This window comes from Heterodontus francisci, unplaced genomic scaffold (genome assembly GCF_036365525.1).
Source record: "Heterodontus francisci isolate sHetFra1 unplaced genomic scaffold, sHetFra1.hap1 HAP1_SCAFFOLD_1282, whole genome shotgun sequence".
In the NCBI taxonomy this organism is placed as follows: domain Eukaryota; kingdom Metazoa; phylum Chordata; class Chondrichthyes; order Heterodontiformes; family Heterodontidae; genus Heterodontus; species Heterodontus francisci.
Genome location: NW_027142272.1, coordinates 4,435 through 17,113, shown reverse-complemented (window position 1 = coordinate 17,113; position 12,679 = coordinate 4,435). Strand labels below are relative to the sequence as shown.

At 53.1% G+C, this 12,679-nt stretch overlaps 1 protein-coding gene across 1 annotated transcript in view; it reads left to right on the top strand.

The window, feature by feature from the left end:
* Positions 1-12,061, top strand: part of LOC137366893 (phosphatidylinositol transfer protein beta isoform-like) — a 35,009-nt gene extending 22,948 nt beyond the window's left edge. Inside the window, exons 2-4 of the mRNA XM_068028449.1 lie at positions 5,973-6,003; positions 10,150-10,295; positions 11,909-12,061. Coding sequence (XP_067884550.1) covers positions 5,973-6,003; positions 10,150-10,295; positions 11,909-12,044 — 313 coding nt within the window. The 3' untranslated portion in view covers positions 12,045-12,061. The remainder of the gene's footprint in view (positions 1-5,972; positions 6,004-10,149; positions 10,296-11,908) is intronic.
* The last annotated feature ends 618 nt before the right edge of the window (positions 12,062-12,679 follow it).

Sequence of the window (12,679 nt, the reverse complement as noted above, 5' to 3'; positions counted from 1 at the left end):
AGGATTAGACGGTGTACGTGTGTTCCGGGTGAGGATTAGACGGTGTCCGTGTGTTCCGGGTGAGGATGAGACGGTGTACGTGGATTCCGGGTGAGGATTAGACGGTGTACGTGTGTTCAGGGTGTGGATTAGACGGTGTACGTGGATTCCGGGTGAGGATTAGACGGTGTACGTGGGTTCCGGGTGAGGATTAGACGGTGTACGTGGATTCCGGGTGAGGATTAGACGGTGTACGTGGATTCCGGGTGAGGATTAGACGGTGTACGTGGGTTCCGGGTGAGGATTAGACGGTGTACGTGGATTCCGGGTGAGGATTAGACGGTGTACGTGGATTCCGGGTGAGGATTAGACGGTGTACGTGGGTTCAGGGTGAGGATTAGACGGTGTACGTGTGTTCCGGGTGAGGATTAGACGGTGTACGTGTGTTCCGGGTGAGGATTAGACGGTGTACGTGGGTTCAGGGTGAGGATTAGACGGTGTACGTGGGGTCAGGGTGAGGATTAGACGGTGTACGTGGATTCCGGGTGAGGATTAGACGGTGTACGTGTGTTCAGGGTGAGGATTAGACGGTGTACCTGGATTCCGGGTGAGGATTAGACGGTGTACGTGTGTTCAGGGTGAGGATTAGACGGTGTACCTGGATTCCGGGTGAGGATTAGACGGTGTACGTGTGTTCAGGGTGAGGATTAGACGGTGTACCTGGATTCCGGGTGAGGATTAGACGGTGTACGTGTGTTCAGGGTGAGGATTAGACGGTGTACGTGTGTTCCGGGTGAGGATTAGACGGTGTCCGTGTGTTCCGGGTGAGGATGAGACGGTGTACGTGTGTTCAGGGTGTGGATTAGACGGTGTACGTGTGTTCAGGGTGTGGATTAGACGGTGTACGTGGATTCCGGGTGAGGATTAGACGGTGTACGTGGGTTCCGGGTGAGGATTAGACGGTGTACGTGGATTCCGGGTGAGGATTAGACGGTGTACGTGGATTCCGGGTGAGGATTAGACGGTGTACGTGGGTTCCGGGTGAGGATTAGACGGTGTACGTGTGTTCCGGGTGAGGATTAGACGGTGTACGTGTGTTCCGGGTGAGGATTAGACGGTGTACGTGTGTTCAGGGTGAGGATTAGACGGTGTACGTGGGTTCCGGGTGTGGATTAGACGGTGTACGTGGGGTCAGGGTGAGGATTAGACGGTGTACGTGGGTTCCGGGTGTGGATTAGACGGTGTACGTGGGGTCAGGGTGAGGATTAGACGGTGTACGTGGATTCCGGGTGAGGATTAGACGGTGTACGTGTGTTCCGGGTGAGGATTAGACGGTGTACGTGTGTTCCGGGTGAGGATTAGACGGTGTACGTGGGTTCCGGGTGAGGATTAGACGGTGTACGTGGGTTCCGGGTGAGGATTAGACGGTGTACGTGGATTCCGGGTGAGGATTAGACGGTGTACGTGTGTTCCGGGTGAGGATTAGACGGTGTACGTGGATTCCGGGTGAGGATTAGACGGTGTACGTGGATTCCGGGTGAGGATTAGACGGTGTCCGTGTGTTCAGGGTGAGGATTAGACGGTGTACGTGGATTCCGGGTGAGGATTAGACGGTGTACGTGTGTTCCGGGTGAGGATTAGACGGTGTACGTGGATTCCGGGTGAGGATTAGACGGTGTACGTGGGTTCCGGGTGAGGATTAGACGGTGTACGTGGATTCCGGGTGTGGATTAGACGGTGTACGTGGGTTCAGGGTGTGGATTAGACGGTGTACGTGTGTTCCGGGTGAGGATTAGACGGTGTACGTGGATTCCGGGTGAGGATTAGACGGTGTACGTGGGTTCAGGGTGTGGATTAGATGGTGTACGTGTGTTCCGGGTGAGGATTAGACGGTGTACGTGGATTCCGGGTGAGGATTAGACGGTGTACGTGGGTTCCGGGTGAGGATTAGACGGTGTACGTGTGTTCCGGGTGAGGATTAGACGGTGTACGTGTGTTCCGGGTGAGGATTAGACGGTGTACGTGTGTTCCGGGTGAGGATTAGACGGTGTACGTGTGTTCAGGGTGAGGATTAGACGGTGTACGTGGGTTCCGGGTGTGGATTAGACGGTGTACGTGGGGTCAGGGTGAGGATTAGACGGTGTACGTGGGTTCCGGGTGTGGATTAGACGGTGTACGTGGGGTCAGGGTGAGGATTAGACGGTGTACGTGGATTCCTGGTGAGGATTAGACGGTGTACGTGGATTCCGGGTGAGGATTAGACGGTGTACGTGTGTTCCGGGTGAGGATTAGACGGTGTACGTGGGTTCCGGGTGAGGATTAGACGGTGTACGTGTGTTCCGGGTGAGGATTAGACGGTGTACGTGGATTCAGGGTGAGGATTAGACGGTGTACGTGTGTTCAGGGTGAGGATTAGACGGTGTACGTGTGTTCAGGGTGAGGATTAGACGGTGTACGTGGATTCCGGGTGAGGATTAGACGGTGTACGTGTGTTCCGGGTGAGGATTAGACGGTGTACGTGTGTTCCGGGTGAGGATTAGACGGTGTACGTGTGTTCAGGGTGAGGATTAGACGGTGTACGTGGGTTCCGGGTGTGGATTAGACGGTGTACGTGGGGTCAGGGTGAGGATTAGACGGTGTACGTGGATTCCGGGTGAGGATTAGACGGTGTACGTGGATTCCGGGTGAGGATTAGACGGTGTACGTGGATTCCGGGTGAGGATTAGACGGTGTACGTGTGTTCAGGGTGAGGATTAGACGGTGTACGTGGGTTCCGGGTGAGGATTAGACGGTGTACGTGGATTCCGGGTGAGGATTAGACGGTGTACGTGTGTTCAGGGTGAGGATTAGACGGTGTACGTGTGTTCAGGGTGAGGATTAGACGGTGTACGTGGATTCCGGGTGAGGATTAGACGGTGTACGTGGGTTCCGGGTGAGGATTAGACGGTGTACGTGGGTTCCGGGTGAGGATTAGACGGTGTACGTGGGTTCCGGGTGAGGATTAGACGGTGTACGTGTGTTCAGGGTGAGGATTAGACGGTGTACGTGTGTTCAGGGTGAGGATTAGACGGTGTACGTGGATTCCGGGTGAGGATTAGACGGTGTACGTGTGTTCAGGGTGTGGATTAGACGGTGTACGTGGATTCCGGGTGAGGATTAGACGGTGTACGTGGGTTCCGGGTGAGGATTAGACGGTGTACGTGGATTCCGGATTAGGATGAGACGGTGTACGTGGATTCCGGGTGAGGATTAGACGGTGTACGTGTGTTCAGGGTGAGGATTAGACGGTGTACGTGGATTCCGGGTGAGGATGAGACGGTGTACGTGGATTCCGGATTAGGATGAGACGGTGTACGTGGATTCCGGGTGAGGATTAGACGGTGTACGTGTGTTCAGGGTGAGGATTAGACGGTGTACGTGGATTCCGGGTGAGGATTAGACGGTGTACGTGTGTTCAGGGTGAGGATTAGACGGTGTACGTGGGGTCAGGGTGAGGATTAGACGGTGTACGTGGATTCCGGGTGAGGATTAGACGGTGTACGTGGGTTCCGGGTGAGGATTAGGCGGTGTACGTGGGTTCCGGGTGAGGATTAGACGGTGTACGTGGGTTCCGGGTGAGGATTAGACGGTGTACGTGGATTCCGGGTGAGGATTAGACGGTGTACGTGGGTTCAGGGTGAGGATTAGACGATGTACGTGTGTTCCGGGTGAGGATTAGACGGTGTACGTGGATTCCGGGTGAGGATTAGACGGTGTACGTGGGTTCAGGGTGAGGATTAGACGGTGTACGTGGGTTCAGGGTGAGGATTAGACGGTGTACGTGGGTACAGGGTGAGGATTAGACGGTGTACGTGGGTTCAGGGTGAGGATTAGACGGTGTACGTGGATTCCGGGTGAGGATTAGACGGTGTACGTGGGTTCCGGGTGAGGATTAGACGGTGTACGTGGGTTCAGGGTGAGGATTAGACGGTGTACGTGTGTTCAGGGTGAGGATTAGACGGTGTACGTGGGTTCCGGGTGAGGATTAGACGGTGTACGTGTGTTCAGGGTGAGGATTAGACGGTGGACGTGGGTTCCGGGTGAGGATTAGACGTTGTCCGTGTGTTCCGGGTGAGGATTAGACGGTGTACGTGTGTTCAGGGTGAGGATTAGACGGTGTACGTGGGTTCAGGGTGAGGATTGGACGTTGTCCGTGTGTTCCGGGTGAGGATTAGACGGTGTACGTGTGTTCCGGGTGTGGATTAGACGGTGTACGTGGGTTCCGGGTGAGGATTAGACGGTGTACGTGTGTTCCGGGTGAGGATTAGACGGTGTACGTGTGTTCCGGGTGAGGATTAGACGGTGTACGTGTGTTCCGGGTGAGGATTAGACGGTGTACGTGTGTTCCGGGTGAGGATTAGACGGTGTACGTGTGTTCAGGGTGAGGATTAGACGGTGTACGTGGGTTCCGGGTGTGGATTAGACGGTGTACGTGGGGTCAGGGTGAGGATTAGACGGTGTACGTGGGTTCCGGGTGTGGATTAGACGGTGTACGTGGGGTCAGGGTGAGGATTAGACGGTGTACGTGGATTCCGGGTGAGGATTAGACGGTGTACGTGGATTCCGGGTGAGGATTAGACGGTGTACGTGTGTTCCGGGTGAGGATTAGACGGTGTACGTGGGTTCCGGGTGAGGATTAGACGGTGTACGTGTGTTCCGGGTGAGGATTAGACGGTGTACGTGGATTCAGGGTGAGGATTAGACGGTGTACGTGTGTTCAGGGTGAGGATTAGACGGTGTACGTGTGTTCAGGGTGAGGATTAGACGGTGTACGTGGATTCCGGGTGAGGATTAGACGGTGTACGTGTGTTCCGGGTGAGGATTAGACGGTGTACGTGTGTTCCGGGTGAGGATTAGACGGTGTACGTGTGTTCAGGGTGAGGATTAGACGGTGTACGTGGGTTCCGGGTGTGGATTAGACGGTGTACGTGGGGTCAGGGTGAGGATTAGACGGTGTACGTGGATTCCGGGTGAGGATTAGACGGTGTACGTGGATTCCGGGTGAGGATTAGACGGTGTACGTGGATTCCGGGTGAGGATTAGACGGTGTACGTGTGTTCAGGGTGAGGATTAGACGGTGTACGTGGGTTCCGGGTGAGGATTAGACGGTGTACGTGGATTCCGGGTGAGGATTAGACGGTGTACGTGTGTTCCGGGTGAGGATTAGACGGTGTACGTGTGTTCAGGGTGAGGATTAGACGGTGTACGTGGATTCCGGGTGAGGATTAGACGGTGTACGTGGGTTCCGGGTGAGGATTAGACGGTGTACGTGGGTTCCGGGTGAGGATTAGATGGTGTACGTGGGTTCCGGGTGAGGATTAGACGGTGTACGTGTGTTCAGGGTGAGGATTAGACGGTGTACGTGTGTTCAGGGTGAGGATTAGACGGTGTACGTGGATTCCGGGTGAGGATTAGACGGTGTACGTGTGTTCAGGGTGTGGATTAGACGGTGTACGTGGATTCCGGGTGAGGATTAGACGGTGTACGTGGGTTCCGGGTGAGGATTAGACGGTGTACGTGGATTCCGGATTAGGATGAGACGGTGTACGTGGATTCCGGGTGAGGATTAGACGGTGTACGTGTGTTCAGGGTGAGGATTAGACGGTGTACGTGGATTCCGGGTGAGGATTAGACGGTGTACGTGGATTCCGGATTAGGATGAGACGGTGTACGTGGATTCCGGGTGAGGATTAGACGGTGTACGTGTGTTCAGGGTGAGGATTAGACGGTGTACGTGTGTTCAGGGTGAGGATTAGACGGTGTACGTGTGTTCAGGGTGAGGATTAGACGGTGTACGTGTGTTCAGGGTGAGGATTAGACGGTGTACGTGTGTTCAGGGTGAGGATTAGACGGTGTACGTGGGTTCTGTGTTGGAGTACACACTGTATGTGGATTTGAATGTGCAGCTCCCTGCTGAATTTCTAACCAGTCCCCCTATCTTCCTTCCCCAACAGTCGGATTCTTCTTCCCTGTTCCGTTGAGGAGGTGAGTTCCAATTGGCTGCATCATTCTCCAATCATGTTTAACATTGCTAGGGTTGGAATAATGGGGGAGTTCGGGAAGGAGGGATTGGGCTGTTCGTCTGACACTGATCTTGCATTGCTTGGAGCTCCTCGGCCCAATTTTACCCCCACAAGGGATGGAGGGGAATTCTCTCTGTGGGGACTGTTTGATGGGGACAGTGTAGAGGGAGCTTTACTCTGTATCTAACCCCCGTACTGTACCTGTCCTGGGAGTGTTTGATGGGGACAGTGTAGAGGGAGCTTTACTCTGTATCTAACCCCCGTACTGTACCTGTCCTGGGGAGTGTTTGATGGGGGACAGTGTAGAGGGAGCTTTACTCTGTATCTAACCCCCCGTACTGTACCTGTCCTGGGAGTGTTTGATGGGGACAGTGTAGAGGGAGCTTTACTCTGTATCTAACCCCCCGTACTGTACCTGTCCTGGGAGTGTTTGATGGGGGACAGTGTCGAGGGAGCTTTACTCTGTATCTAACCCCCGTACTGTACCTGTCCTGGGGAGTGTTTGATGGGGGACAGTGTAGAGGGAGCTTTACTCTGTATCTAACCCCCGTACTGTACCTGTCCTGGGGAGTGTTTGATGGGGGACAGTGTAGAGGGAGCTTTACTCTGTATCTAACCCCCGTACTGTACCTGTCCTGGGGAGTGTTTGATGGGGGACAGTGTAGAGGGAGCTTTACTCTGTATCTAACCCCCGTACTGTACCTGTCCTGGGAGTGTTTGATGGGGGCAGTGTAGAGGGAGCTTTACTCTGTATCTAACCCCCGTACTGTACCTGTCCCGGGGAGTGTTTGATGGGGACAGTGTAGAGGGAGCTTTACTCTGTATCTAACCCCCGTACTGTACCTGTCCTGGGGAGTGTTTGATGGGGGACAGTGTAGAGGGAGCTTTACTCTGTATCTAACCCCCGTACTGTACCTGTCCTGGGAGTGTTTGATGGGGGACAGTGGAGAGGGAGCTTTACTCTGTATCTAACCCCCGTACTGTACCTGTCCTGGGGAGTGTTTGATGGGGGACAGTGTAGAGGGAGCTTTACTCTGTATCTAACCCCCGTACTGTACCTGTCCTGGGAGTGTTTGATGGGGACAGTGTAGAGGGAGCTTTACTCTGTATCTAACCCCCGTACTGTACCTGTCCTGGGGAGTGTTTGATGGGGACAGTGCAGAGGGAGCTTTACTCTGTATCTAACCCCCGTACTGTACCTGTCCTGGGAGTGTTTGATGGGGGACAGTGTAGAGGGAGCTTTACTCTGTATCTAACCCCCGTACTGTACCTGTCCTGGGGAGTGTTTGATGGGGGACAGTGTAGAGGGAGCTTTACTCTGTATCTAACCCCCGTACTGTACCTGTCCTGGGAGTGTTTGATGGGGGACAGTGTAGAGGGAGCTTTACTCTGTATCTATCCCCCGTACTGTACCTGTCCTGGGAGTGTTTGATGGGGAGAGTGTAGAGGGAGCTTTACTCTGTATCTAACCCCCGTACTGTACCTGTCCTGGGGAGTGTTTGATGGGGGACAGTGTAGAGGGAGCTTTACTCTGTATCTAACCCCCGTACTGTACCTGTCCTGGGAGTGTTTGATGGGGGACAGTGTAGAGGGAGCTTTACTCTGTATCTAACCCCCGTACTGTACCTGTCCTGGGAGTGTTTGATGGGGACAGTGTAGAGGGAGCTTTACTCTGTATCTAACCCCCGTACTGTACCTGTCCTGGGGAGTGTTTGATGGGGACAGTGCAGAGGGAGCTTTACTCTGTATCTAACCCCCGTACTGTACCTGTCCTGGGAGTGTTTGATGGGGACAGTGTAGAGGGAGCTTTACTCTGTATCTAACCCCCCGTACTGTACCTGTCCTGGGAGTGTTTGATGGGGACAGTGTAGAGGGAGCTTTACTCTGTATTTAACCCCCGTACTGTACCTGTCCTGGGAGTGTTTGATGGGGGACAGTGTAGAGGGAGCTTTACTCTGTATTTAACCCCCGTACTGTACCTGTCCTGGGAGTGTTTGATGGGGACAGTGCAGAGGGAGCTTTACTCTGTATCTAACCCCCATACTGTACCTGTCCTGGGGAGTGTTTGATGGGGACAGTGTAGAGGGAGCTTTACTCTGTATCTAACCCCCGTACTGTACCTGTCCTGGGAGTGTTTGATGGGGACAGTGTAGAGGGAGCTTTACTCTGTATCTAACCCCCGTACTGTACCTGTCCTGGGAGTGTTTGATGGGGACAGTGTAGAGGGAGCTTTACTCTGTATCTTACCCCGTACTGTACCTGTCCTGGGAGTGTTTGATGGGGGACAGTGTAGAGGGAGCTTTACTCTGTATTTAACCCCCGTACTGTACCTGTCCTGGGAGTGTTTGATGGGGACAGTGCAGAGGGAGCTTTACTCTGTATCTAACCCCCGTACTGTACCTGTCCTGGGAGTGTTTGATGGGGGACAGTGTAGAGGGAGCTTTACTCTGTATTTAACCCCCGTACTGTACCTGTCCTGGGAGTGTTTGATGGGGACAGTGCAGAGGTAGCTTTACTCTGTATTTAACCCCCGTACTGTACCTGTCCTGGGAGTGTTTGATGGGGGACAGTGTAGAGGGAGCTTTACTCTGTATCTAACCCGCGTACTGTACCTGTCCTGGGAGTGTTTGATGGGGACAGTGTAGAGGGAGCTTTACTCTGTATCTAACCCCCGTACTGTACCTGTCCTGGGAGTGTTTGATGGGGGACAGTGTAGAGGGAGCTTTACTCTGTATCTAACCCCCGTACTGTACCTGTCCTGGGAGTGTTTGATGGGGACAGTGTAGAGGGAGCTTTACTCTGTATCTATCCCCCGTACTGTACCTGTCCTGGGAGTGTTTGATGGGGGACAGTGTAGAGGGAGCTTTACTCTGTATCTAACCCCCGTACTGTACCTGTCCTGGGAGTGTTTGATGGGGACAGTGTAGAGGGAGCTTTACTCTGTATCTAACCCCCGTACTGTACCTGTGCTGGGAGTGTTTGATGGGGGACAGTGTAGAGGGAGCTTTACTCTGTATCTATCCCCCGTACTGTACCTGTCCTGGGAGTGTTTGATGGGGGACAGTGTAGAGGGAGCTTTACTCTGTATCTAACCCCCGTACTGTACCTGTCCTGGGAGTGTTTGATGGGGACAGTGTAGAGGGAGCTTTACTCTGTATCTAACCCCCGTACTGTACCTGTCCTGGGAGTGTTTGATGCGGACAGTGTAGAGGGAGCTTTACTCTGTATCTAACCCCCGTACTGTACCTGTCCTGGGAGTGTTTGATGAGGACAGTGTAGAGGGAGCTTTACTCTGTATCTAACCCCCGTACTGTACCTGTCCTGGGAGTGTTTGATGGGGGACAGTGTAGAGGGAGCTTTACTCTGTATCTAACCCCCCGTACTGTACCTGTCCTGGGAGTGTTTGATGGGGGACAGTGTAGAGGGAGCTTTACTCTGTATCTAACCCCCCGTACTGTACCTGTCCTGGGAGTGTTTGATGGGGGACAGTGTAGAGGGAGCTTTACTCTGTATCTAACCCCCGTACTGTACCTGTCCTGGGAGTGTTTGATGCGGACAGTGTAGAGGGAGCTTTACTCTGTATCTAACCCCCGTACTGTACCTGTCCTGGGAGTGTTTGATGAGGACAGTGTAGAGGGAGCTTTACTCTGTATCTAACCCCCGTACTGTACCTGTCCTGGGAGTGTTTGATGGGGACAGTGCAGAGGGAGCTTTACTCTGTATCTAACCCCCGTACTGTACCTGTCCTGGGAGTGTTTGATGGGGGACAGTGTAGAGGGAGATTTACTCTGTATCTAACCCCCGTACTGTACCTGTCCTGGGAGTGTTTGATGGGGACAGTGTAGAGGGAGCTTTACTCTGTATCTAACCCCCGTACTGTACCTGTCCTGGGAGTGTTTGATGGGGGACAGTGTAGAGGGAGCTTTACTCTGTATCTAACCCCCGTACTGTACCTGTCCTGGGAGTGTTTGATGGGGACAGTGTAGAGGGAGCTTTACTCTGTATCTAACCCCCGTACTGTACCTGTCCTGGGAGTGTTTGATTTGATGGAAGGGTTGTTTTTCTTTATGTACTTTGCACTAAGCGACTCTTTCCTCCGATCTGTTAGTATCAGGTTGGCCAGCTCTATTCTGTAGCCGAAGCCAGCAAGAACAACACAGGAGGTGGCGATGGAATTGAGGTTTTAAAAAATGAGCCATACGAGAAGGATGGTGAGAGGGGACAGTACACACACAAAATCTACTATCTGGAGAAGTGAGTGAGCTGTGTTCAGAGTGTTACGGATTCCAAGACAGGGTGGGACAATGAATCACCCACAGAGCTGTCAACATCTGGGAGCTTATGTGAAATCCAGCACCAGTCAGACAGGATGAAAGGAACCTGTCTGTCACACAAGTGTTTGGGGACAGTGTAGAGGGAGCTTTACTCTGTATCTAACCCCGTACTGTACCTGTCCTGGGGAGTGTTTGATGGGGACAGTGTAGAGGGAGCTTTACTCTGTATCTAACCCCCGTACTGTACCTGTCCTGGGAGTGTTTGATGGGGGACAGTGTAGAGGGAGCTTTACTCTGTATCTAACCCCCGTACTGTACCTGTCCTGGGAGTGTTTGATGGGGACAGTGTAGAGGGAGCTTTACTCTGTATCTAACCCCCGTACTGTACCTGTCCTGGGAGTGTTTGATGGGGACAGTGTAGAGGGAGCTTTACTCTGTATCTAACCCCCGTACTGTACCTGTCCTGGGAGTGTTTGATGGGGACAGTGTAGAGGGAGCTTAACTCTGTATCTAACCCCCGTACTGTACCTGTCCTGGGAGTGTTTGATGGGGGACAGTGTAGAGGGAGCTTTACTCTGTATCTAACCCCCGTACTGTACCTGTCCTGGGAGTGTTTGATGGGGACAGTGTAGAGGGAGCTTTACTCTGTATCTAACCCTCCGTACTGTACCTGTCCTGGGAGTGTTTGATGGGGGACAGTGTAGAGGGAGCTTAACTCTGTATCTAACCCCCGTACTGTACCTGTCCTGGGAGTGTTTGATGGGGGACAGTGTCGAGGGAGCTTTACTCTGGATCTATCCCCCGTACTGTACCTGTCCTGGGGAGTGTTTGATGGGGACAGTGTAGAGGGAGCTTTACTCTGTATCTAACCCCCGTACTGTACCTGTCCTGGGAGTGTTTGATGGGGACAGTGTAGAGGGAGCTTTACTCTGTATCTAACCCCCGTACTGTACCTGTCCTGGGAGTGTTTGATGGGGACAGTGTAGAGGGAGCTTTACTCTGTATCTAACCCCGTACTGTACCTGTCCTGGGAGTGTTTGATGGGGAGAGTGTAGAGGGAGCTTTACTCTGTATCTAACCCCCGTACTGTACCTGTCCTGGGAGTGTTTGATGGGGACAGTGTAGAGGGAGCTTTACTCTGTATCTAACCCCGTACTGTACCTGTCCTGGGAGTGTTTGATGGGGACAGTGTAGAGGGAGCTTTACTCTGTATCGAACCCCCGTACTGTACCTGTCCTGGGAGTGTTTGATGGGGACAGTGTAGAGGGAGCTTTACTCTGTATCTAACCCCCGTACTGTACCTGTCCTGGGAGTGTTTGATGGGGACAGTGTAGAGGGAGCTTTACTCTGTATCTAACCCTCGTACTGTACCTGTCCTGGGAGTGTTTGATGGGGGACAGTGCAGAGGGAGCTTTGCTCTGTATCTAAACCCCCGTACTGTACCTGTCCTGGGAGTGTTTGATGTGGACAGTGTAGAGGGAGCTTTACTCTGTATCTAACCCCCGTACTGTACCTGTCCTGGGGAGTGTTTGATGGGGGACAGTGTGAATAGTTTGTGTTTGATATTTTGCGAGACTCTGTTTTCTCTCTCAGTAAAGTGCCACAGTTCATTCGGCTGATCGCTCCAGTGGGCTCCCTGGTTGTCCATGAGAAAGCTTGGAATGCCTATCCTTATTGTCGCACAGGTATGACAGAACCCCCTCCTTTTGCGATGAGACGGAATTCCTGATTCTCCTGCTCACACTATCTCACCCTCATCTGCACTCATCACCCTGAATCGCCCCCACCCCTCAGTACTGACCCTCCGACAGTGCGGTGTTCCCTCAGTACTGACCCTCTAACAGTGTGACACTCCCTCAGTACTGACCCTCCAACAGTGCGTCACTCCCTCAGTACTGACCCTCCGACAGTGTGACACTCCCTCAGTACTGACCCTCTAATAGTGTGACACTCCCTCAGTACTGACCCTCTAACAGTGTGACACTCCCTCTGTACTGACCCTCTAACAGTGTGGCACTCCCTCAGTACTGACTCTCTAACAGTGCGGCACTCCCTCAGTACTGACCCTCTAACAGTGTGACACTCCCTCAGTACTGACCCTCTAACAGTGTGACACTCCCTCAGTACTGACCCTCTAACAGTGTGACACTCCCTCAGTACTGACCCTCTAACAGTGTGACACTCCCTCAGTACTGACCCTCTAACAGTGTGACACTCCCTCGGTACTGACCCTCTAACAGTGTGACACTCCCTCAGTACTGACCCTCTAACAGTGTGACACTCCCTCAGTACTGACCCTCTAACAGTGTGACACTCCCTCAGTACTGACCCTCTAACAGTGTGACACTCCCTCAGTACTGACCC